The 15,787-nt window shown below is 38.4% G+C and overlaps 1 protein-coding gene across 1 annotated transcript in view; it reads left to right on the top strand.

Moving 5' to 3' along the window:
- The window catches only part of ANO2 (anoctamin 2), a 156,969-nt gene that overhangs the window by 46,440 nt on the left and 94,742 nt on the right, over window positions 1-15,787 (top strand). The window contains exons 10-11 of the mRNA XM_041426850.1: window positions 494-558; window positions 15,200-15,334. Of these exons, the coding sequence (XP_041282784.1) occupies window positions 494-558; window positions 15,200-15,334 (200 nt within the window). The remainder of the gene's footprint in view (window positions 1-493; window positions 559-15,199; window positions 15,335-15,787) is intronic.

The raw sequence follows: 15,787 nt of genomic DNA, 5'->3' as shown, positions 1-15,787 counted from the left end.
TAGAATAGGCAAGAACAAGTATTCGTATCAAAATATCCTTATGGCAGCCAGGACAATCCTCTTCAGTGAAGCTGTGTCCCATAAACCACAAGAATGAAAGAGAGAATAAGCAAGACTATCTCAAATTCTTTGCCTGTTGCAGCTGAGTGTGTTGTGGTCAATCTACCCCAGGTCCTGCAAGGTTTCCTTTATCCCTGTTGCTCTTCCAGCTGGATTCCCCCTGCAAGAAGTTTCTGTAGAATCTGGTCCTTCCTTTGAGCTCTCTGTAAGCTGTGGGGAGAATCTGCATGTCCAGCAGCAGACGTGGCCTTGTGTGATATCCCCAGCATGGGGACACAAGAGGCTTTTGTATGGGCTGGGTTTAGCAGCCCCAGGAGTGCAGCACATATTTTTAGCTCTTAGAAGATGTTTGAGAAAACAGAAGGGATAACTTGTTTCAATTTAATTTTCAGTAGGGTTTGTTTTTGTTTTTTTTTTTTCTTTCTTTCTTTAGTTGCTGTATCAAGAATGGGCAAGATATGGAGTGTTTTACAAGTTTCAGCCTATTGATCTCATAAGGTAATGTGGACTTTGGACTTGTATAAAACACCAAGGGAGCTGGTTCTGAGGTGGTGCAGATTAATTCATTTCCACTTACTTCAGCAAATGAAATCTTGGATTGATCAGAACATTGAAAATAATGTCCTCACTGCTTTTTTTGTGGCTCTGATAATAATTTAATATAACAAAAATCCATTCAACCATTGTTACCTATGCTTTTGGATAGTGCTTATTCCTGGAAGAATGTCATACTTGTTTTTGGGGTCTTTGAGTTATTGACTTGTTCAAAGGAGAGGCATTGCCATTTACATTGGTGAATTTTTATTGCACAGTGTGGTCACAAAATCTGGTGAATTATCAGAAGCTGATGTTCACATCATGAATCAGTGTGAAAGTATTTGACAGTTTTGAGATTGATTTGATTATTTTACTCCTGGTTTTACAAGTTTTATTCATCTGAACACATCCATATGTGTTCCCAGTGGGTTGTTTTTTTTTTTTGTATATTTATAAATTTTATCTTTACAAACACGAAAGGAGTTGGCTCTAAAATAAAACAAAACAAACTAGTCATGATTTTTAAGGATTTCCTACAATAACTAAAAGAAAGCCAAAACACAACAATTTTTGTTGTATTGTATTTTGTTTGTACTATAAATACTAAGAAGAAAAAAGAAAAAAAAATATTTGAGTAAACAGCTGACTAGAAATATTCTTTTATAAGATATCTACCTAGGAAGAAATGAACAAAGATATTAAGAAATAGAAAAAAAACTCAACAAATATCTGTTTTAAAATAATTTGTATATATAAGAAAAATTACAATCGTTACAATTTGTCTTTTGAATACCCAAACTCCAAACATTTTTTTATTATATGATCTGCCCCTATGTGATTGCTTGTAAAAGCGGCTGTGGGTAATATGGATAGCCAGTAAGCTTTGTAAAATATTTGTTGTATTTTGAGCTGAAGCTGAAGTACTGCACATAGTTTTTCAAATAGTAAAGCACTAACTTTTAATATGAAAGGAATTGCTCCTTATTAGGAGCAAGACGTTGCAAACTGGCAAATGGAAGTGAGACCATCAAACCCTACTAAGGTTCTGAATGGCTTTGAAATTTCCTCCTTTTTTTGCTTCAAAAGTTCTGTGCAAAATTTGTGAACCTTTTGCATGGCAATTACTGCGGGACAAGCTCCTGGCTGGAACAGGTGACCTCAGAGTGAGATTGCAGCACCTGCTGTGTTGTTGGTAAATATTACCAGTGTTAAACAAAACTGTCACTGGCTGGAGGAATTCTGAAGTTTTAGCAGACCTGACAGCTCAACTGAGTTAAAAATAGAGGTACATCTGCTTACACTCCATCTTCATTTGTATTTTGCTGTCTCCATTATAATGTTTCACTGTGCTGATATGATTTCATAGAAATTCTGTGGTTTAAACTTCTGTGAGAAACAAAAAGAAGACCAGACATGTGCAACTGATTGTCTGTTCTCAGAGATGACTTTTCTTGCTTTTATCTTCCATATTTTACTTGAGTGCAAGTTTGACTGTTACCACTAAAATAAATGTGGTTTTTATTTCCTTGGTAATGTTAGAGCTTTAGTGTAGATGTACCTGGAGAATAGCCACCCCTCTCTTTCTGTTGGTGAAGCGGATTTCTTCACTTTTGTGCCATGGGGGTATCTGAGCTCAGCCTTGATGTGGATGGTTATTCCCTTGGCAGACATCAATCACACTGTGCTTTTTGGTAATTTACTGTGACCCTCCTTTCTTAGACTACTTGGATTATACTCAACTTTTTTTTTTTTTTTTTTTTTTCCTGGTGTAACTTAAGTTTAAATTCAGGCTTTGATGGACAGATGAAGCAGCATTTATCTTCCTTTTTACTTAAAGCCTTTCCTGCCTGCTGTTTTCGAATACATTAACTCTGTTGAAGTGCACTGCTAAGTTTTTAAATACAGCTAGCAACATATATTTAACTATTACTGTTTCAACCTTATTCAGTAGGAACGCCAACTGAAAGTCATTCTTTAACTCAAGTGTCTATGCTGGAAGATTAGATGTGGCACTGTAGAATTATTACAGGTTATTCCTGGTGCCTCGGGACCATCTTTCTGACCACACAGCTGTTGCCAGTTCCCAGATGATTTTACACCAAAGACAGAAACCACATATTTGTTGTACTCACTCTTGGTACAGACTGGGGATTCTCTTCTAACGTCTGTAATCCTCAGGGAATTCAACTGCACAGTCAGTCTAGGAAAATTTTAAGGTTCTTAATAACAAAAGAAAATAAAGGACCATTATAATATTCACCAACAATTCCATTCACTCCTGTCTCTTAATCTGTAAAAATATCCTTCTCTGACTTTGTGGACTGCTTTGGGCTTTAAGAAAAAGCAATTTTTTTGTCAAGGAAATGCAGCTGCGAGTACGGAAGGTTTCACCAAATAAGAACACAGTGTGTATTACATATTTCTATTCTACAGCAGAACAATTTCACTTAAAGACTTTAAGGAAATATATAGTGCAAGTAATACAGTGTGAATTGAGGTTTGATTTGTAAGATGTTACAACACCTCATCTCTCAGTGCACATCTACATATAAAAATGCATTGTTTGAAACAGAGTTTGCGTAATGCAGTACTTTATTTTCAAAAGTGTATGAATGTCCAAATAATGAATTTCAATTTTTTTTGTTTGTTTCTATTTTCAAAATTGTATGAATGTCCAAATATGAATTTCAATTTTTTTTTGTTTGTTTCTTTTTAACTCACATGACGAGGACTACAAACAGTTATTTAAGACAGAAATAATGAATTATTTGCTAGCAGATATCTTAGGCTAAAAGTCCTGAAAATTATTAATGAAAAGTACTGGACCTCAGTCATCTCAGGAAGGCCTGGGGGATATATTAAAAAGTAGAAAATGAAAGCTGCATTTTTAGAATGCGCAGAGCTCTGGAGGTCTGTCTGTTGTAACACACCTTTTCTGTCATCCTAATTTCAGTATTGATTTTCGCTAGAGTTTCTCGTGTCACTTTTTTGTAGGAATGTAGTAGTTCCTCTCAATCCTTGCACTGTAATATAAAAAATGCTATAAAAACATCTGTGTCTTAGTGATTTTTTTCTATTTTTGATGATTTTCTTTTCTCAGATGAAGATGAGTTCATACTCCGTTTTTAGCAAGTTCTGAAGTGATGCTACTGTTGATCCACAGACAGGGAAGGTGCTCCCTAAGAGTTCTCTGACCTTGCATAAAGAAAACTGGTTTTATATTTTTACATGCTATTGAATATTAATCAAAGTTTTAACAACATGATTTTTGAATTAATAGGCTGTCCTTAGACCTCCTCTCTGCTCAAATCAGAGCTGGCTTCAAAGCCAGATGAAATTGCTCATGCATTTTGAAATCTTCTGGGATGGAGATCACACAGCTTCATCTCTTCCAACACTGCACCACTTTCAGGAAATTTTTCCCCCTCTTTGGATCAAATATTCCTTGATCTTATTTACAGTCATTGTTTTTGTCTTTTAGCAGTACACCTCTGATGACTTCTATCAAGTCAAGAAAATACAAGTGTAAGAAGTGTAGTAGAAATTTATAATTAATTTTATTTCTGTTTGTAATGCAACATTTATCACTTTGGAGCTCTAAATGACAGCTGAAGGGAGTAATCTAAGGTTACAATGTCACAAAGGTGTGGTTTTCCCTCTGAGATAAAACCTGAACTCATGGAAAACTGGCATGTTTTCTTCTCCATGGGCATCTTGAAGTACCTGCAGCTGGAAAGCCAAGTAGAAACTGAAATTCCAGGAGCAGATCATCCTTGTAGAGAGAAGGTCACCAATTTATTTCTTGATCTATTAATATAAGATTACCTTACTCCAGGAAAATGAAGCAGAGTCGGCTCATTTCTAATTGCAGTGGAGCTTATTTTAATAGTACTGCTTCTATAAGGCCCCAGCTCATTTTCTAATGGTTTTTCATATTTTAATTTCTATTTCCCATTTCTAGAACTTCACCAAATTTCTTAGTAGCCAACAGGCTACATTATCTATAGTGTGATTACTTTCAAAGCTCCAGATGCCTCTTGCTGAAACTGGGAAGACATATAAAATTGAGACTATGTATACAATAACTCTTTTTGCAGGAGCAGGTAGGAAAGCATGTTAACTAAAACATTATTTATAGTGTATAGAACATAAATCAAAACTCGTGAGTTTCTGTTAGTCAAACTGTCTAGCTAATATATTCCCTCCTTCCTACCTTTAACTCTGTTTTCTTTTGGTATGGAAAATTGTTTCACCTCTGTGTGTAATGAATTCTGACCTTTCATTGTGGTGTATCCATGTTGAACCTGCTTTTGACTGAGCATCCCCAGTCCCACCCTGTTCCTGCCATGAATGCTGTGTCTCTAAAGCCTGGAGCTTGCTTCTCCTGGCAGTTTTTAAAGCTGTGATCCAAAGTTTGACCATCTCAGCTCTGGAAACTGTTGCCTTCTCTTTGAGTGTCTTGGTACCTGCATAGGACAGTGCTCAATGTAAGCAATCAGGCACCCAAATTGTCAATACTGGTTTGCCTTCTGACCTTCTGCATCTTTCATCAATCTTCACCAAAAAAACCCCAAACTTGGATGTATCTGCTTACCCTACTTAGAGTAGTTTTAAAAGAGAGATAAAATAAGAGCAGGGGAGTTGTTCTAAAATGTTGGTTTTATTGTCTTTACAGATAAGTGTTTCTTCGTTTGTAAAAACGTGGTTAAGAACAATTTGTTGTACAGCTTGCCCTAGCTGAGCCCTTCTACCCTGCCTAATGCCTGAACAAATGACTTCTTCGTTCACCACCATGATTTGCAGTCACATCTTCAAGTATTTTTTGCTCCACATACTGTCTAGAATTCTCAGGACATGAAAATAAGTTCTGTGATGCCCAGTCCCAGAAGAAATGTTATTCAGTCACTGCTTATGATAACTTTGGGGTTATTGATCCTCAAAGTAGAGATTCTTGTGTATGCTTTAATTCCTCAGCTTCTCTGTCCCTCCTCTGTTATTACTGTGAATTAATCTCATCAAATATTCCTTTTTTTTTTTTTTTTTTTTTTTTTTTGTGCAATGGAACCACTTTGGCAGAAACACCCCTGTAGCATCTGGTTATCTCACAGGGATTGAACAACTCTCTCTGATGCACTTTGTGTCTGTAACTCTTCACCGACTTTGTTTAGCAGGCAAATCTTCAACGTTCACAGAGATGCTGAGGCTGCCTGCAAGGAATTCTGTGATAGGAAAAACAGAGAACAGCTTTAAGCCTGGGAAAGTGCAGAAATTGAGCAAACACAGCACCAAGTAGAAAAATGCCCATGAGCTCTGTGAAAGAAAATGCCCATGACTATCTTTGGCACTTGTCCATCCAGCTCCTTTCCAAAGCTCTGCTAAGCACAGGCCTGAGGCAATAATCTGAGCATATCTTCTGCTGTAACCCTACTGCACTTTGAGGCCAACATCTTTTTATAGTTCCAAGAATCTCTGCAGTGAAGATTCCTTCCCAACATGAGATCAGTCCAGCTTGCAGTTCATCATCATTAAAGCTCTAGGTGCAGGGGGAAGTGCTGTGCCAACATCCACTCATCCTTGATGTCCTTCCTGCCAGATTTTACAGCAGAGAACTTCCTAGAGGGGGGCAGAAGCACGTGGGACTCTGGAGCAGTCAGAGCTGGTGAAAAATCAACACTTCCCCCACAATTATATCTCTTTTCCATTTCTATGATCTCATTACCCCCCACAACCCCAGTTTATTTATGAATGGTCTTTATTATCATGCTGTACATCCACGAAAATGGTCTGCATTTTCAGAGTTTGATGCTAGGGCAGCACTTTTCAGCTGAATTGTAGGGAGTTTTCCCTCCCCTCACTGGAACATCTCATCACAGTCCTTACCCAAGTGCTCCAGCCATTGTTTATTGCAAAGCAGAGGGGTTTTACTTGTGGTGCATAAATCACAAAGGAATTTATGTTGAATTATTCTGCTGGATGCAGGCCTGTGACTGGAGTGAGATGATTTACTTATAGTTCTGCATTTCACAGACTTTGCCAGTCCTGTAGGAAGTGCTTCTCTCTGTCTCTTTTGGCAAGGGGCTTGGTCTTATTTATTGTTGCTTATATGAGAGATGGAATTTTAAACCAGTAGGCTTGGACTGTAGTGGTGAGGAAAAACAGATCACTGCTTTCTGATGAACATAATTCCCAGGCTTCAGATCACTGTCTGAGCACTAGGATCCTCATTACCACCCAGATTCCTCCCTCGTGAAGTGGGATTTTCAAAAGCTAGATCCAGCAGAAAACGTGTATATCTGCATCAGGACTGCAAAGTCAAGTCTCTGATGACTGAGGTTGCTGCACAACTTCCTGGGGTCTCCCCCTTTGACTGTGGAGTTTTGTAGGCAGCTAGAATTAAGTTTTCATTGTGTTAAGAACTGTCTCAGGCTAAGTTCAGTAGTGCCTGAATGATGCCTAAATCATTCACAGCCAGAAATTTCACAGCCAGAAATGTATATTTTTGAATGGACATGATTGACAGGTCCGACCCAAAAGGTGTCTTTGGAGGTGACATCAGTGTATTTTGATAGGAAATGGAAGTTTGTTCTTTCAAACTGGAGGAAAAAAGGACAGAGGTGAGAGGCCATATTTGGAAACAGAATTTGTGCACATTTAACTATTTACCTGTATGTGGATATTTGTAGGAATCTAGAGGTGTGTGTGGCTGGGAGCTGCAGGGAGTAGAAAACAGCTGCTGTATTTGGGTGGCTACAGGTCTGCTTATTTTTCTTGTAGAGCTGCTCTTAATGTCTTAGTCTCTGTAGTAGGTTCTGGCTGTGGCTTACTGTGCTGAAAGAAAGTTCTTTTCTGGCTCCTGAGTGCTGACCAGGGATCAAGACTAACCCATTTCTGGTTTAAGGGTATTCCCCCATGCTAAGATCTTTTGTATGAGGATCCTCTATGTCCATAAGTTATATTAGGACGGGCCATGGCTTTGTCTGATCCAGTCACTTGTTTCTAACATTGGACAAAACCAGGATCACAAGGGAAGAGATCAAGAAGTGGGCACCACATAAAAATTATGTCCAGAAAACACAACCTTAAGGAAAGCTTTCAATGTGGCAAATCTGTGAACTTCCACAGACAGTACAGAGAGCAGAAAAATTAAGATTTTTATGCCATATTGAGCAGGGGATAAGGAAAGGATGGAACCAGGCTCTTCTCAGCTGTGTCCTGTGACAAGAGGTGATGGGCACAAAGGAGTGAGGTAGATTAGCCTGTAGTTCCATAGGTCATTCTTCTTGCCCTTCCTGAAAATGGGGGTCACATTTGTTTTCCTCCAGCTTTTGGGTACTTTTCCCAGTTGCTACCATCAAAGATTATCAAGAGCTGCCTTGCAATGACATCTGCCAGCACCCTCAGCCCTTGTGGGTGCATCCCATCAAGACCTGCAGACATATGGATGTCCAGTTTGCTTCCATATTCCCTGACCCAATCCCCTTCCATCAAGGTGACTTAAACATAATTTTTTATACTCATTTTTAATTGGAAATGATACATCTGTTTATTAGCACCAGATGGTGTCTATCTGACAGCAGTAACACTGTGCAAGTGCTAACAAGGACCTACTTACTAAAATAAATACATGAAATTAATTCAGACTCTGCAGTAAGGGTTAGCTATATTAACTTGAAAAGCAAGAAAACTCTCATTAAATATTAGTTATTATAAATGAAAGATATTTAAGAAAAGATCCCAGTATTTGAAGTTGAAACTCTTGTTAAATGAGATTAATAAAATCATAAAATTATCCTGTGGAAACTGGAGATTGGGGAAGTGATGACATCCAGTGACCTCACATTTGTTCAAGTACAGAAAGGCAGAAAAGCAAGTTGCAATAGGTACAAAAAAAATAGGAAGTAGAAGACTAAGTAACCTACTTTCCTAAAAGAAAGTGCAAAAGAAAGGCTGATTCATATGAAATAGGTTACTCCTTATTTGTATTTGTTTCTTATTGAAAAAATACTATCTGTATAACTGAATGAACTGCTTCTTATGTAGAGTGTCACTTGGTGCCCTGAGTTGTTTATAAAATGGAACTTCCTTCCTCACAGGTGAACTCTGATTGACTTTCATTAGCTTTAAATTAGCCTCAGGTAGCCATGGATTTTTAATTTTCCAGGTTAGGACTGTTGCTGACTTTCTAAAAAATGCTAAGTAAAGAGAATGAATTAAAGAAAGGTGAGGAGAGGCAGAGTGTCCGTGGGTTGTCTTATGCATGAATTCTTGGATGTGACAGGCAAAGCACTGCATTGCTCCTGTTGAAAATGCTTTCCCTGAGCAAGGTGTGCTATGGCATCTGCAGGCTCAGGGAACACTAAGCATATGACAGGAAAAATCAACAGAATCATGCAATCAGGCACTTAATCCTTTCAAATCTGTTCTGGAGTTTTGTATTGTCCCAAAGCAGAGAGGAGAATGCAATTACAGTGCCTCTGACTACCCAGCATCGTGTTATGTGCTTATCCATTTGGCAGTTGTCAGCCTTAATTTCTATTTCAGTCACATTACATGTCTACTTATTATGCTTCTATTGTTCTTTCTCCTACAGTCAGTAAACAAAGGGGGTTTTTTTCAGTTTATAATCCATCACCACAAGCTATGCACTTTCAGCTGTATTCTGACGATTTCTTGGAAAGGAAGCATAAGGTTTGTGAATCTGTGAGGCTTAGAGAGTGGTTTGTCCTAGTTTTACTTCTTTTCAAGAAACGTTTTGGCTTTTGCTGTTTTAAATTGCATTTAATACACAAATCCTGACTATTATTAATTATTATTATCAATTATTATTATTACTAATAATATTTCCCCTGGGTTTTTGAATCCACTAGAAGTGGATTTTGAGAATTTGAAAGAATTGAGAATTTGAATATCCCCTTCCTCCACAACATCAGCATCTCCCTGCTACTCTGCTGAAGAGTATTTTTTCTTAAGAGCCAAAAAAACTAGGGAAAAACATAGTTTTGCCTCTAAGTAAAATTCACAACTTCTGTTCTCCATGGAGTTGCAATATTTTGACAGAGGATTTTTTTTTCTCCTATAAGGAATCACAATTAAAATTCCACAGTGCCTTGAAAGATAAATATATCTGTAATTTAGGTAAGTTTTGTACCATTGGAGGACACAGCAAATATTTGTTAAGTAATGTTTTCAAACAAGAACTTTAATGAAAAGGCCTTGATTAAATGGCTGTGGTGGCACATTTCTTCGTTCTGTTTTCAAGGGGAAATGGTCAGGTTCTAAACTCCATTCAAAAACACATTTTTAATCACTCTCTACTTGACATTCTTGATTTTTGTGCCCATTATAGGGGAGAAAGAAGTGCTTTTACCTTGGACAAAGCCTCCTTTCTTTGTTTTCTGCATGCAGAACCAGCTGACTTTTCTAAAGGACATTTTCTTTCCTACCTCAAACTCAGATGCATTGCAATTTATCTGAGTTTCTGTAGTTGTTATTTTTCCCCCTCTTAAAATTTTAATTAAAAAAAGTTTGTCAATCCCTTGGCACGTTGCTCCAAGGGGGATTGTCTTCTGCCAGGATCTTTTTTTGGCTTCCATATAGCTCCATTTGGTGCACTCTCTGTGTATCTGGATTTAGCACTGATATGTTCCTTCTTGAGATTGCCTGGATGGAATATGTGCTGTCAGGCACAACCCTGATGGAAATCTCCAAGATCTCTGGATGCACAGCAGCCTCAGTGCTGCTGCTGAGCAGTAATTCCACCCAGGTGTCCCAGATGGTTGTAATAAATGCTTGAATCTTGCCCTGAGAAAATTTTCAAGCGAAGAAAGAATGGCAAATCCAGAAAAGTTTGGACATAGGCAGCTCTACCTGGAGTAAAATCTTGGGGTGTTCAGCAATGTTCCTGATCATCTTGTAATGACTGGGGCTTTCTCTATACTCCAGAAGTCTTTCTGAAAGAAGTCTGCAGTTTTGAGATGGAAACTTTGGATGGTGGGAACTATTATCTCAGAATCAAAAGAAATATCTATGTTCTGAACTCAGCATGTGCTAGAAATTGCTTCTCACTTTCTAAGGGTAGTCACAGTTCCACCTGCAGAATAACGGTAGATTTTCTTCTGGTTGCAAAAGCCCTGAAAGAATAAATTGTGTTCCTGGGGGCTGTTGCTGTGGGTCAGAGAGGGAATGTTCACCTGGACAGAGAAAGAAACTAGCCTTGGCAGTAAAGATGTTCTGACATGAAACTAAACTGCTTGTCCTTCTCCCCAACAGCAGAAACACCAGAATTTCACCACTAAACTGTGCAGATAAGTTTATTTTGAATGCATTAGTAATACATGTGACTTGGTTGACCATTTGCACAGGGGAAACCTACACAAGAGGCAGCTGTAAATCAGTTTCGTTTTGCATAGACGCTATTGCATCTAATCGGCCCCTCCACCAAAGGGCTGGTGGAATGAAATGGAGACATGAAGTGACAGCTGGCCTAGAGTGGGCTGCAGAAATTTAAAAACTGAAGAGTTCTGCACAGATTTCCCAGTTAGATGACTCAGTGTCCACAGCGCCTTTTCCTCGCTTTTTTAGCTTTGTTCCTGAACATCTTCGGAGTTCTTTCCAGCATGTGTCACGCACCACACACTTTATTCACATTCCACGTACCCACACTTGTTTTCACAGAGTCACAACTGAAGGGTTTTTTTCCTTCTCTCTTTCTCCCCCCTTCCCCAAACCCTAGTCTATTTATACATTGCACAGCTTGGCATGGGGGCCCTGTGACCAACATGCAAGCAGAGGGTTTAATAATCAGTTATTCTGTTTGATGTTGGCTTTGCAACCAGACAGACCAAAGTGCATTGCAGATGTCTGGTTTAAGTGTTATATGGGCGAAGCAGAGGGAACTGGGCCAATGTTTCTACTGTGGCCTTCTCAACACTTCTAATTCTGGGAGGGAATACATTTTCTATAGGTGGTTGTTGTTGCTGCTGCTGTTGGGAGTTTTTTAATGCTGTTTCTGATAATCTGTTGGAAGAGCAGCTCTTGTTCAGCTTGTTCAGGAGTTATGGGTAATTTGACCAAATCTTTCCTTAAAGACATGATTCTTGTTCACGAGAGCTCAGTACTTGGTAGGTGGCTGTTTAACCAGCCTTTATAAAGTCTTCTAAAACAAAAGGCTCAAAATTTCACCTTATGATGTATCAACACACAGAACAAAAGCCTTGGGTGCTGCTCCTGATAGGAGCAGTACACATTCATTAAAGCCATTTGCCCTTTACTTTGGGAATAACCCCTACCTCCATGGAATATGTGTATCTAAAGGGGCATTTCCCTAATGCAGAAATAAAGCTCACACAATGCCAGGGGCTCACTTTTTTGGTGACATTCTGCAGTATCCATGAGCACACTTTGGAAAGGATTAGTCCATATATCCTTTGCCTGGATATATGTGAGGCAGAGGTGAATTAGCTACTGAAGTAGGGCAAGACTGGTCTCAATTCTCCTCTTTTGCCATGCCAGCATAAATCATGGATAATTCCTGTAGGATAATAAAATTAGACTGGTTTTATACCAATGTAAATGAGAGAACATGCCAAGTTCTTGGTCTAAATATATAAAAACTTGTAAAAATACTTTTTCTGGATTTACATCTTCCTCTACCCTTGAAGCACATATTTTTTTTCCCCCCTCTGTTCATTTACTACTGGATCCAGCAGTAGATGTTGGTACAGGATTCACATGTGTTTGCAGAGCCTTGACTGCTATTCAGAGGAACCAGAGAAGAGTTCTTGAATGTGTCAATGAAAGGATATATCTATGTCCTGTGTTCTTCTGACTTGATAAGCTCACAACTAAATTGTTCATTATGTTTTCAAGTTCTGTCATTGTTTCTCCTTAGATTATTTCACTTTCTGGCACATTGGTGGACTGAGTTTGGGTACAGCATCTTAACTAAAAAAATTATATAATAAAAATTATTTTTGTTTTTCAAAACAGTTAAGTCACAAAACAGAGTGCAGTTTTCTTCTTGGCAACTGCATTTTTTCCATACTGCCAGGACATTGTTGAGCTATTCTCATTTTCTTTTGGTGTGGATACAAATAGCAACCCTTTGCTTTGTAGTTACAGGTCACATTTATCACTGGAAGGCTTAAAAATTTGAGGGGAAGTTTCTTGAGCCATAAACTTCAACTTCCCTGACCCTGATTACCTACTCTTTAGTGATGCTGGCATTTGAACTCTTTCTGTGCTAAGCTGTGGCCCTTTGTCAAAAGAACAGAGTTTTGAACAGCTTAGATTGTGGACAGTATTTTTGTGCCTGCTCTGACCTATTTGAAACACTTTACTAGCTGTGCCCATTGCCCATCTCTACAAACAAGAAAGCAGTAAGAAGATATAATCAGGACAATCTTCCTCTGGTCTTCCTTTTCCTGCTTTAGTGTCAAATTTAAGGTTGTCACTTCCCAGTCAGGAAGAAACTTGAGAGAAAATGGATTTTCCCTCTATCCTGTGCTGTTCCAACACCATGGCTGCTGTTTGTTGACTCACACAAGAGGCTTGAAGAACAGCTTAGACCTTCTGGTTAGTTCTATATTTCAATCAAGTATTCCTTCTCTCACTTCATATTAAAAAAGTGTATTAAAATGTGTGTATTAAACAAACTTAACTAACAACATAGTATATTAACAAATAGGTATATTAAAATAAATATATATTTTCAAATGTGAAAATAAAGAAAAGCTTCTTATAATTACCACAAAATTACCTGGCATGTGCCAGGTCAGAGGGCAGTCCCACAGTATATGGGTTGTATTTGCAACACAAAGATTTATATTTATCATTCATAAAATATGCTGTATCATATAATGTCATATTTCCTTGTATTCTCTGCAAATACATTGTCCCAAGGTGCTTCAAATCTTAACTCATTGCCATTCAAGCCACGCTCTGATGATTTCACTTGTCCTGTTTGATAATTCATACAGTTTGTGCTTAGGGTACCTTGCAGCGTCAGGTGTAGGGGCTGTACTTTTTCCTTGAAGATTCCTGAAATTTTCCAGCTTCTGGATGGCATCCCCTCATACTGAAGATAATGTTGTCCGTGTATCTCCTCAAAATGCTTTTGTTTTGCTTCCCCTTTAGGATTGCATGCATCCTTTCTAGAACATAAGCAAGCATGGTTAGACATGAGAAAGTAGAGGCACTCAAGGAAGGCAAAACTGAAATTCTCAGGACTGCACTGCCAGTTTTCCATGGGAGAACCTGGAACTATGGAGTTAGCTGCAGCTGTGATAGTGTGAGAACAACAGCAGGATTGGTAGTAATAAAAATCCCTCACTGTTTCTTCCCTTATCCACTTCATCTGAGCTGGAAGTGACTGTGGAGGCTTGTCTTGCTGTCCCTTGGTTCTCTGCCATGGTTGCACTCCTGCCTTGTCTCTCTGTGGCATGTCTGGCCCTAAGACCCAACTTCTGGAGTAGGAAATTTCAGTTTGGGCCTCCAAAAATCTCATTTAAGCATTTTCAGTAGGAATTATGTGAATCTGGGGTGCTGAACTTGGATAAAACTTTCCTAAGGTAAATGAGATCAGAATAAATCTCAGACTGGGATCGTGCTCAACCTTTATGAGGCGATTGTGTTTCTTCTATTAGACATGATATCATTAATTTATTTTAATTTTTGCTGCTATCAAAGTGTAAATGTCTCGCTGACTCACACTCCATGTCGTGCCCTGAGTGCTCTCTTTGTAGCTGCTTTCTGTACAACACTGTCCATCTTCTTCTCTGGCTTGTGAAATGTTTTTAACCTTGTTGGTTTTTATCTAAATTTTGGTGAATTCTTGAGTTATATGAAGCTCTTTGGGTTTTGCAATATTTGTAATCACTCCTAACTGTACTTTGGAATGATCAGTGAGGTTCATCCATGCTTAGTTTACTTCTTGCAGTGTGATTCATGAAGATACTGGGCTGAGTTCTACCACTTATTTATCAACATCTGCAGTGGGCTGCTCCTCAGAACAGACACTGTTTTTTCTAACCAGCTGCCCAGGGGCTGTTAACCTGACAAAATTATTCTTTCTGAAAAACCAGTCCTAAGTGTGCAAGTAAACTTTCCTCCTTTAGCAGCAGTTCCAGATTAGTCATCTTTTAAGATGCTAGAGGATGTTGTCAGTATGGTCCCATAGATGACATGCTATGACTCTCACTAACTGAATCCAGGAGTACTACAGAGGCAAAAATTAATGTGCTCCTCTGAGGCACTAAGTATTTTCCAATGTTTTCTCCTATTTCACTGATTTATTTTAAGAGATGCAAAGACCACAGTTTTCCCTGAACAGATATTATGTATTGCAATGATACCTGCTTAATTTCAGCTCAGGAGAATGATCCAAACCATCTTTAACTTCAGAAGAGAGAAGCCCTAACTGCCAAATGCCCAAATCATCCCCTTCATTTGTTCCTATTGTCTTCAAGATCCTCAGGGTTTCATTCATGTCTTTCACAATTCATATTTTAACTTTCTGGGTCTGTTTAGTAGCTGTAAAACACATATTAAAATGATATCCTTGACATGTGCTTTTTCTTCTTTTTTTTCCCCCCCACTTTTTCAGGAAGTATTTTGGAGAAAAGATAGGACTTTATTTTGCATGGCTGGGTTTATACACAGAATTCCTCATTCCATCTTCAGTAGTTGGGATTATTGTATTTCTATATGGATGTATAACCATTGAAAGTGACATTCCTAGGTAAGCTTATCTGTCAACCATGGTTTGTTATTTGAAAATTATAAGACTGTGCTTTTTCTTATTAATCTGTAGTGAGAATAACTGGATTTAATTGTCTGAAGAGCAATGGTGTATAGTTACCAACCCTGCAAGCATTACAAACACAGAGGCATTGAAGAGGTATTTGAAGAGCACATATTTATTTGACTGGTCAGTGTTTCACTTCCTGAAAGAGAAATGTGTAGTGAGTCCACTGTATTGAGTTTGTTTTCTAAGATATTAATTTGCTTTTTATGAGTGCACATAGTTCACTGCTCAATCAGAAAGTCGTTATGTAAAACTCACTAAAATTAATGCAAACACTGTCCACAGCTCTTGGAACACCTGATTCCCATTAAAATCAGACCATTTGTACAAGTAAGATGATCAATAGTTACAAGACTTAGCAAATGCCAGCAGATCAAGGGATGGGAT

Source organism: Onychostruthus taczanowskii, unplaced genomic scaffold, assembly GCF_017590055.1.
Source record: "Onychostruthus taczanowskii isolate IOZ18803 unplaced genomic scaffold, ASM1759005v1 scaffold95, whole genome shotgun sequence".
Taxonomy (NCBI): domain Eukaryota; kingdom Metazoa; phylum Chordata; class Aves; order Passeriformes; family Passeridae; genus Onychostruthus; species Onychostruthus taczanowskii.
This window is presented reverse-complemented; position numbering and strand designations above follow the sequence as displayed.